The sequence below is a fragment of the Sminthopsis crassicaudata genome, chromosome 3 (assembly GCF_048593235.1).
Source record: "Sminthopsis crassicaudata isolate SCR6 chromosome 3, ASM4859323v1, whole genome shotgun sequence".
NCBI classification, from domain to species: domain Eukaryota; kingdom Metazoa; phylum Chordata; class Mammalia; order Dasyuromorphia; family Dasyuridae; genus Sminthopsis; species Sminthopsis crassicaudata.
Window position 1 is genome coordinate 75104457 of NC_133619.1, and position 11030 is coordinate 75115486.

The 11030-nt window shown below is 35.8% G+C and overlaps 1 protein-coding gene across 1 annotated transcript; it reads left to right on the forward strand.

Moving 5' to 3' along the window:
- The first annotated feature begins 7525 nt into the window (after positions 1–7525).
- On the forward strand, positions 7526–10212 carry LOC141564855 (gamma-crystallin E-like). The gene is made up of 3 exons (XM_074307703.1): positions 7526–7645; positions 7741–7983; positions 9881–10212. Exons 1-3 carry the CDS (start codon positions 7637–7639, stop codon positions 10151–10153), a joined length of 525 nt encoding a protein of 174 aa, XP_074163804.1. The 5' UTR covers positions 7526–7636; the 3' UTR covers positions 10154–10212.
- The last annotated feature ends 818 nt before the right edge of the window (positions 10213–11030 follow it).

The window sequence follows — 11030 nt, forward strand, 5'->3', positions numbered from 1 at the left end:
GCAGTGGCAAGAAAAGCTTGAATGGGATCATGAAGAGTTGGGCAGAAAGGAAATGACTCAAAACCAAAACCTCACTAACAATGAGAAACACCTTTATTAAGCATATCTTTTTGTTTAATATCTATTGGGCACTAATAATTAGAGTTATCTTTATCATTACATTTATCAAGAAACTATGTAAAATGATCTCTCCAGCTTCAAGATTATGTTATTTCCTATGTGGATTTCCTCCATGAATTTAGTTGGATCCCACTTCTCTTCTGAGCTTCACGTTTTCAAAGCTAAGACACACCTAGAGAATGCTTTGAGATAGAGTGACTAGAATACTAGATCTGGAGTCAGGAAGACTTGAGTTCATATTTGGCCTTAGAAACTTATTATCAACCAATCAATACAATGTATTAAGTACATATATTCTAGGAACTGTACAAACCATTAGCTATGTGATTTTCTCTGAACAAATCACTTTAATCTCTGTAAAATATAAAAATTGTGTTTGTCTCTCAAGATTATTGTGAAAATAAAATGAGATAATACTTGTAAAGTCCTCAGCAAATCTTAAAATGGGTTGTAAGTACTAGTTGTTGTTGTTAATGGCCAAAAAATTCTTCAGGAATTGATCACTAGACTTGAAGAAATTACTGGATACAGTCATCAAGAGAGAGAAAAAAAAAAAAAACAAAGATTATTTCAACTTTCTGAGATTTGCTAAATAGGATCTTTTTAAGGAAAGCAAGTTATTCTAGGGAAAGGATAGAAAGCAGAAAGATGATAGATGGAGAGAAGGAAGGCATAAAAGGTATATAAAAGGTATGAGGATTCTTCTTTGTCAGAAAAACAAATAACCATGGGAGCTCCTCAGAGCTTTGTCTTCAGACAAGAATGAATTAGCCCAAATATGGAGTTCAAGGTTTATTTGTTTGTTTTTATCATAGGTAACTTTTTTTTTTGTTGTTACCAGATTAATTCAAACCAATTCCTTAGTTCCCTTCTACTTCCTACTGACAAATGGACGAATAAATCCCTTTCTTCAGTAGCTCTCTTCTTCCAAGAGCAAACATACAAGACTCACTTTCCAAACCCAAACTTAAATAAGCAGGTTCTAAAGAGATAAGCTAACAAATTAACAAGAGGTGTGTAGTCCAATGCTGCAGAAGCATTCTTCAGTTCACACAGTCCTCTAGGTTTTTTGCAACAGAGCAGACTTAGACTATTTTGGTACAAAGGATCTCCAGGAGGTACTAGAAAATACAAATAAGCATAAGTAATAGCTAGTGTGGGTCTAGAAACCACTGAGCAAGCAAAGCCAATACAACTTGATTGTAAGCTTCACTGAACCCTGCTCTGACATCTGTGAGTTCTTTTTGTGTACCAGATCCAGCTTTGTCTGTTGCTGCTGATTATGCTGTCCTCTTCCTATCTCGGTCTCACACACAGCAGACTGGCCCTGATTTTCATTCTTGTTCATCATCATCTTGTCCTGTTCCTTCCTGTCAGCAACCCAGGACTACTCTGGGACTTGTTTAAAGCTTCCAGTTTAATCATGAGGTTAGACCCACAGAACACTGAATTCAATAATAACTTACTCTATTAGAGACAAATGATCAAACCAGATCACCAGTATCAGAACTTTCCTGCTGTTGGATCTTATAAGTTCAACACCATCCTAAGAAGTATCAGCTGAGAAATCCTCTTCCCCAACTCTATGACTACAGAAGCTTCTCTTTTTCCTATCTCTGCTTATTTATTATTAACTTCTTTTTCTTGCTATTTTGATATGATAGTTGTCTCCATTGGAAGTACTTAAAGAGAAATGGCTTTTACTTAGGATTCCTTGTTGTTGTTTCTACTACCTGTTGTAGTTCCATGTACACACTTGTGTGTGTGTGTGTGTGTGTGTGTGTGTGTGTGTACATGGAAACAAGGGTTGAAAGCCATGCATTAATGACGAAGAGAAAAGATGGAAGAGTTATATCAAAGACAAACTTATATATGTTTAAAATAAAACCAGTAGTATGCTGTTAAAAATTTAACAAGTTGCTCACTGAAAAAAAATGTAAGCAAGACTCATCTTTGAGTTTATTCAACTTCATTAACATTTTCTTCATCACTTATTTAAGTCTAAACAATTCACAACACAATAAATTAAGCCCAGATTTATAGTACTTATTGATGCTCACACTGAAAATTTAACAATGGGCTACCATAAGGTAGTACAAACTAACTCCAATATATCACTGGACAAAACTTAACATGGTTACTCTTACTCCATACTACCCCCACATTCACTCAAATCCAGTCTTTGCAGCCCTTTCCACCACTAATAAAATTTATCTTTTTGTTTCTTTTCTAAACTTAACACTCAAAAATTAATATTTTCATATACATTATATAATACAAGCAAATTATACATAAAACTATGAATTTCTACTATGTGGAGCTTGCCCTTCTTTTTAAAGTATGTAATAAATTCAATATGTAATCTTTAAAACTTTCCATTCTTGTTTCTGATTCCTTCTGTCCTCCCCTCTTCTTGCTTCTTTACAATTTTGAGAGGCTTCCCTCCCACTTTCTCCCAACTAAAAAAGGAAAAGAAAAACAAGACCCTTGTAACAAATATGTGTAATCAAGTCAAATTATTTTCTCCACTGACCATGTCAAAAAATGTTTTATTCTATATCTTGAGTCCATCACTTTTTGGTAAGGAGATAAGAAGGATGCTTTATTATAAATTATGAAATTATGGTTGTTCATTTCATTAATCAGAGTTCTTAAATCTCTCAAAGATGTTTTTCTTTACATTGGTATTATTACATAATTTTTTCTGTTGGTCCTCCTCATTTCATTGCATAAATTTTCGAAGTTTTTCTAAAGTGGTTCCTTTTGTTCTTGATCACAATAACATTCTCTTAGATTTACATACCATAATTTATTCAACCACTTCCCAAATGATAAGCATTCCCTTAGTTGACAGTTCTTCCATCAAAAAAAAAGTTATGATGAATATTTTGGGGGCACATTTTCCACTTTCTTAAGTCTCTTTGGAGTCTAGGCTTATTTGTGACATCACTAGATCAATTTAGTGACTTAGGGGGCATAATTCCAAAATGACAATTTGTTAGTTCTACAACTTAGGGAGCATTTCTGCAGATCTAAGGATTTTTGAATATGCCATATTGCTCTGGAGAGAAGGGTAAGGGAAAATGAAGAGGCAGAATGGAATGGTACAAAGAGTTTGGCTTATTGTCAAGAAAGATCTGAATTCTACTCTTCTCTCTCATACTTACAAGTTATATGACCAGAGAAGTTACCTAACCTCATTGCCCTTAATTCCCTCATTTGTAAAATGGGATAAAAATACCTTTTGTATATGTCTCACAGGGTTGTAGTAAGGATAAAATAAATCCATATAAGTAAAATATTTTGCAAACTTTAAAATACTATGCATTCCACTTATTATTATTAAACACTGAAACCACAGGTTTAGTGGATGATAACACATCTGGAAATATAATCTAGTCTACAGACGATAAATATATTGACCAACTTGCCTACAGATAGATGTAAGACAATCAGAGAATAAATAATGAAAATCAGAAATTGGGTTTAATAGCAAATATACTGTCATGATTACTCTAGTCCAATGTTTCATGATTTTCACAGAATGTGTATGAAGAAACTCAGACTTTACTATTGGAAAATTTTGTGATTTTTAGCTCCAATGTGATGTGTTAGGGAAAGGGGGACATTAATAGATGAAGTTTGTGGATATTTGAGGGGCTAGGTGGAATTTTTGTGAACCAAAGATATAGGCAGTCTAAATGCAAAGGTAATCTGCTTAGCATATGAATAGATATGCTGTCCTAGGCTAATAGGAAATTATTTCAACTGAATGATTCTTCCCAATGTTCTCTATACAATTTCTTCCAGCAGATTCTGTCTAATTTATGTCCTTCATATTGTATTCATTCTGTTCTGAGGGTCCTTCTAAAAGAGGTAGCTATAATCAGGGATGCAGATAAGTGATTAACAATAGTATATATTTTTTTATGTTTAATCTGCATTAACATTTTTTCCATCATTTTTTAAAATCCAGACAATTAACAAACAAACAAACAAAATTCAGACTTAGTTTAATGGTGTTTGTGGATTTCTAAGGTGTAAATGCTTACTGTAAAAATTTAGCAATCATCCCTCCATTATATTTATGGGTAATCATCTATAGCAGGGCTTTTTAAACTTTTTCTACTCACATCTTTTTACCCTAAATTTTATTTTTACACAACCTCAGGTATATAAGAATATGAAATCACTAATTAAACATTTACTAATAATGATTTGTAACTTTGTACCCCTACATTCAGCTACACAACCCCATATAGAGCCATGACCCACAGTTTTAGAAGCTTTGATCCTTCAAGAAGAGAGTTTATTTTTTTTATGTGTGCTAACAAAGAATTAGAAAATGAGGATATGCCCATAAACTGGGAGATGACTAAACAAGTTGCTGTATATGAATGTAATGGGACATTATTGTCTATAAGAGTTTGCAGATTAAAAAAAAAAAACCTGACTTACATGAACTGAAACAAAGCGAAGTGAGCAAAATAGAATATTGTACACAGTAACAGCAATACTATGAACCGTTTAGTTCTTTTCAGCTGTTCAATTATCTAAGACAATTCCAAAAACTCGTGATGGAAAATGCCATCCATGTCCAGAAAAAGAATTAATGGAGTCTAAATGCAGACCAAGCATACTATTTTCACTTTATTTTTTGTGGGATTTTTCTTTTGATCTGTTTCTTCTTTCACAATGTGATTCATATAAAATAGTGTTTTACATAATTGAACATATATAATCTATATTAAATTGTTTCCCATCTTGGGGACAAGGAGGAGAAGGAGGAAGGGAGACAATTCAGAACTCAATTTTTAAAAAATGAATGTTTAAAATTGTTTTTACATGTAACAAGGGGAATCAAATACTATTAAGAAACCAAAAGAGAAAAGAATTTGACATTACACAAAGGTTCTTTGATTTAAGTTGAATGGTGAACTCCTCATGAGTTCACCTATCTGTAACACAGTAGGAAAGAATCCAGGAAGTTGCTAGAGAATCAGGGTCACATAATTAGTCAATGTTAGGAGGCCCGATTTGGACCCTTGCAATTTAACTCCAGTTCCCACCATTTGATAGAAATTTAATAATTTAATTTATTTAAATTTAATTTAATTTAATAATAACTTCAACAGAGATTAGCACTTTGACCACTCTCTGCTGTTGGACACTATTATTCCTATTTTTGTGATATTTCTCTGACAGTGCTCTTTCTACTTATCTGATTAACCTTTGTTGGAATCTTTTACACAATCATAATATTAGGCCTGTCCCCTGTGTTCTAATGTACCATAATACTCTATCCTGGGACTTCATTTCTCTGTTTTTTATGTTCTCATTAATTACCTCATTAGCTTCTATGAATTCAAAGATCATCTCCATGAAGATGGTGATCATCTCTCATGAGTTTTAGTCCTGCATTTCCAAATGCTCATTGAGCCTCCTCACCTGGATGTTTGATACATTTTAAAATTCAACATGTCCAAAAGAGAACTCATTACCATATTCCTTAAACCTACGCCCTGCTCCTGACTTTCCTGTTTTTGTTCAAGGAACCATCATTCTTCCAGTTAGCCAAGTTCTCATCCAAAAACCAATTCTCAAATTTTCAAATCTTTAGTTTGAATTTTTCCTATCCACCTCCAATTAGTTGCCAAGTATGTCAATTACTTCTCAACATGTCTCTTATCTAGCTTTTATTTATAATCACTTTAGTTCAACTTGTCATCATTTCTCTTCTGGATTATTTAGATGCTTCCTGATTGCTTTCCTGGCATCCAGCTCTCCCCTCTCTAATCTATCTTTCACATAACTAAGAAATTGGTTTTCCCAAAGTTCACATCGGTCCACATTATTTCTCTACTCAAAAAGTGTTAATATCACCCCATTGTCTTTAAGTTAAAATACACATTCCTCTTTGGTACTTGAAGCCCTTTACAAATATTCTCCATTCTAATTTTTCAGTTTGATTGTATATTATTCTCCTTTATAAACTCTACAATCTAATCAAAATGGCCCATATTTCATCTCTCACCACCATACCTTTGCATAATTCAAACCACATGTCTCCTTTACTTGTGCTTCTTAGAGCAAGATTCAATTCAAATGCCTTCAAGAGGCCTTTCATGATAACCCACAAAATTAGTGCCTATTGTGTCAGGGTTTTGCATCTATACTGTATGTACTTCTTTATGAGCACATTGTACTCCCCTAATGGAATGTAAGGACAATGAGAGATTCATTTTTGTTCTGGCACTGGTTGTTGTGGAACTGGATGCTCTATGAGCACCCCAATTTTTCAGGCTGCCAATATTTCCTGAACCTAACACATAGTAATGCTTAAAAAATTTTTTTAAACAGATTTCTAGTGATATCATTTGTTTTTTGCATGGTCTAGCTTTTCCCTTGTACTTCTAGCCCTTCACATTTCTCCTCCTAGAGAGCTATCCTTTAAAACAAAGGTGTTTTTTTTTATTAGAAAAGAAAAAAAAATCAATAAAAACTAATCAGTACATCAAAAATACACCTTAAGTCCAATGTTCCACACCCAAGGACCCCTTTGGACACAAGGACCAAGGACTCAAGGAAAAAAACACTTCTGTGAAAGAATGGAGAGGAGATATATTCTCATATATCTTCTTGGGGACCAACTTTATTCTTTGAAATTTTGTAACATCAAATTTTAAAGTATATTTTTATTGATGCCTTTTTAAATTTATCATAGTTTCCCCAGTATCCTTCCTCTTCCCTTTCCTAGAGAACCATCCAATATAACAAATAGTATTCTTTAAAGACAAAAAGATAAGATAAAGGAAAAAATCAGCATAGTCATTGAATATATTGGGAAAATTCCCAAAACATGTGCAATATGTAGCACCTGTGGACCTCCCTCGTTCTGTGAAGGAGCAGATGGTAGCAACTTCTCGTAGTTCTTCTTTAGAGCCTTGTTTATTCTTTGCAACATTGATTTTTAATTGTTTGGTGATTGCTGTCTTTTCCATCTACATTTTTGTACTGGGTAGAGTGCTTTCCTGCTTCTGTTCCCTTTACTTTTCATCAATTCATGTAAAATAAATGCTCATTGATACTGATTGATTGAAACCAGGTCTTCCTGACTCCAAGTTCAGCACTGTCCCAATTTTATCACACTGTCATTTCAAATTTGAATTTGAAATTAAAGGAAATTAAATATATTCACAGACAACATTTAACTGGGTTGTATTCAATGCTTATGCCCCCAAATCACACTTATTTTAAAGTCTTCATTAGGAGCCATCCACAGCATTAGCCACGAGTAGCAATTCGAAGGCTCTGGAGAGAACGAGAGCAAAACATACAATGAACCCTCATGATCATGATATGTAAAGAAAAAAAGTGACAATCCCCTCCCTAGGCCCACTGGGCCCCTTTTGTGTTATTTTTGTCAATGCAGCAGCAGACCTGCTATATATATGGGAGCTGCCGCAGCTGTAGCCCATAACACTGAACTCTCAGTACCATCCTCCATTGATCAACCATGGGAAAGGTAAGCAGGGACTTTCCTAGAGCGACTTTGGGGGAAATGGAGTCCCTGTGGCTGGGACAAGATCAGACCATTGAACCTTCTTTCTTCCATTTCAGATCACCTTTTACGAGGACCGAAACTTCCAGGGCCGTTACTATGAGTGCAGCAGTGACCACTCCAACCTCCAGTCCTACTTCAGTCGCTGCAACTCTGTGAGGGTTGACAGTGGTAACTGGATGCTCTATGAGCACCCCAATTATTCAGGCTGCCAGTACTACCTGCGGAGGGGCGAGTATCGTGACTACCAGGAGTGGATGGGTTTCAATGACTCCATCAGGTCCTGCCGCATCATCCCTCATGTGAGTTCAATTTTATCTTCATTTTACCAGATGGAAAGGTTTGGTCAATAGTAGACCAAGTAATCTTTATCAACAAAATTCCAATATTGATCCCAACAAGTATTTAATTGTGAATCTAGCTGAGATTACACTCTCTTCTCCATCAAGATGTTATTTAAAATTAATGAACCTCTGACTGATAAACATATATAGTGTATTCTAGGCCAGATGACCCCACTGATAAAGAATAAATAATCATGTTAAAATCAGTGGCCTTCAGAATCTAAAATAAGAGCACCCAGTCATCAATTAGCTGTTATGTGATACAGTTGTAGTGGGTGAAGTTCTCCCTATCCCCCAAATGCTTTATCTGTCAGCCTACTGACATGAAAATCAACAGTTGGAGATGCATTCCTTTGAATTTCATCTTTTGGAAGTTATATACATTTGTTAAAGGCATTTATTAAGATGTACGTCCCTCTGGAAGGGTCAACAGGTGGGCTTTTTCAGTCATTTACACTTCAGTGTGAATCCATTAGCAGATCTTTTCCTGAGAAGAAGTTTTGATAGGGGAAAAAGGAGATGAGACCACCAGAAGACTGCTGGGGCTGGGGAGTATAAAGGAGGTAATACTCATAAACCAAAAGTTATAGAAATAGTTAGGAAAATTTGAAAAACAAATAGCCCTCTGCCCCATCCCCCAGGGACTCCTCTTTACTCCATTTGAGTCTGGTACACTTCCTCAGCTCTAGCCTGAGGCCTGAGCTTCTATTTTTGCTCAACCTTTAGAAGAGATTTGTAGGATTGTGCATTGGAGCAAGAAATGAAATGGGAACTGTTGCAAGATGACTTGCTTTGGGGCAACAGAATGTAGGACTTAAAGTAGCAGAAAGGAGATTGCATGGAGCAACCCATCTTTCTGATCCCATTAATAATTCATGGCCTGGGAATGGGGAAATAACTTGCCCTGCTCTCCTTCAATTCCATATAATAGAAAAGAATATCAAAGAGAGAGATTAGAATGAGTCTTCTCTAGAGTACACAAGGCTATATAAAATGTGATGATTTCAATCTCACACAATGAAAGTCTTAGGATCATAGGATTTATGGCTGAAAACATGATCTTGGAGATTATCTAGTTTAACTCTCATTTTACAGTGAATAAACTGAGGCCCAAAGAGATAAAAGGTGAACAGAGTCACGTAGAGATCACTACAGACATAGGAGATTCTAAAAATATGAAAATGGTGATTATTTGCATATACTGAATCAATTGAATTTGGCTGCCTTAAACCTGAGATAGATAAAGAAGAGTTGTCTGTTTGTGATTGATCCTTATAGTTGAACTCTAGCTTCCAATCTCCACATTTATATTCCTCTCCATCTTCCAACTGATTATCAACATCATCTTCCTGAAACCCAAGTTTTACTTAGAAACTACCAATTGGTATACCTAGCATTTGCCTCTAGAAAGCCCTTTACTACTGGCTCTGGACAGTATTTTCATGCCTCATTTTGCATTTCTTCTCTTCCTAAACTCTTTTTCTAGCCAAATTAGCCTACTTGCTGTTTCATCTCCATTTGCTCATACTATCTATCCCCCATTCCTTGAAGACTCAGCTCATAGTACTTCCAATGTGAAGTTTCTTCTTCTTTTCTCCCCATTTCTGAAGCAGTGATCAATATTCTCTCGCTACCCAAAGAATCATGGGTCTACTCTTGACTTATTGTATCCCCCCCAGTAGAATGTACCCTATTTGAGCACATTATCAGTTTCCATTTTATTGATAATTCCAGCATCTAGCATGGTGCCATGCAAGGAATAGACCCTTATCAATCCCTTAGGTTGGTTCATTGGATTATTTGCCCAAACAGGCAAATCTTTTATGATTTTCTATCTTTTGCCCTGGTTCAACAGACCCGCTCACATCGCCTTCGCATCTATGAGAGAGAAGACTATAGAGGCCAGATGGTGGAACTTACTGATGATTGCTCTTCTCTCCAAGATCGATTCCACTTTCAGGAGATGCATTCCTTCAATGTCCTGGAGGGCTGCTGGATCCTCTATGAGCTGCCCAATTATAGAGGAAGGCAATACTTACTGCGCCCGGGGGAATACAGAAGATACTTGGACTGGGGAGCCATGAACACCAAAGTGGGCTCTGTGAGGAGAGTGATGGACTATTTCTAAAATATGTATACTCTCTGCCTATCTCAATCTGGAGATTAATAAAATACTTCCTGTGTGTTCCCTGCAATTATAAGATCTCATTTTTCTGTTTGTTCCATTTTAAACATTTAACTAGAACAAGGCTTGTCTGAAAGTATGTTTTTCTGTGTTGGCTGAGATGGTGAAGATTATTTAATTTTCACCCAGTCCCCCAGAATCTCTGAACCAAATGTCTTACCATAGAAGCCTATATTTTAAAAATGTGAATTCCAGTCATTCCTAGGAGCCTTATCTTTGAAAACTTGTCTAAATCTGCTGAGGAATGAAAGCACTGACTTAGCCCACTCCAGACTATCTCTACAATTCAGGATTGGATATTTTGAGGAACCATTATGCAATTTAGAATGAACTGGATTAGGGATCTCAAATCCAGACCTTAGTCACTGTGGGCAGCACTTCCCCTCTTCCATTCCCCATCATTCAAGGAAATATGGGATTGGATAAGAGAAGCAAACCTTTAAGTACAGTAAGGCAAGTAGATGAGGAGGGCAGAGAGAGAGAGAGGGTGCTCCCGGCCTAGGATTTCATTAATGTGGAGAATTCCAGGGACAAAAACTCCCTCTAATGATGCAAATTGGCAATTGTCTATGGCTCATAATCTTAGAGATTTGCCTAGGACACTGAAAGATGAAAAGTACTGTCCATCATCAGGCAAATAGAATGTGTTAGTGCTAGGATTTGAACTCAAATCTTTCTGGAGACCAAGGTTGGACTTTATCTACTATTACCTCTCAGATTGATGATATAAAATTAAACTGATAATAAAGTGCATTTTTGAGACTATTATATGAGATGGTCTCAAAGGATTTAATGAATAATGACCTAAGGAGAATGCATC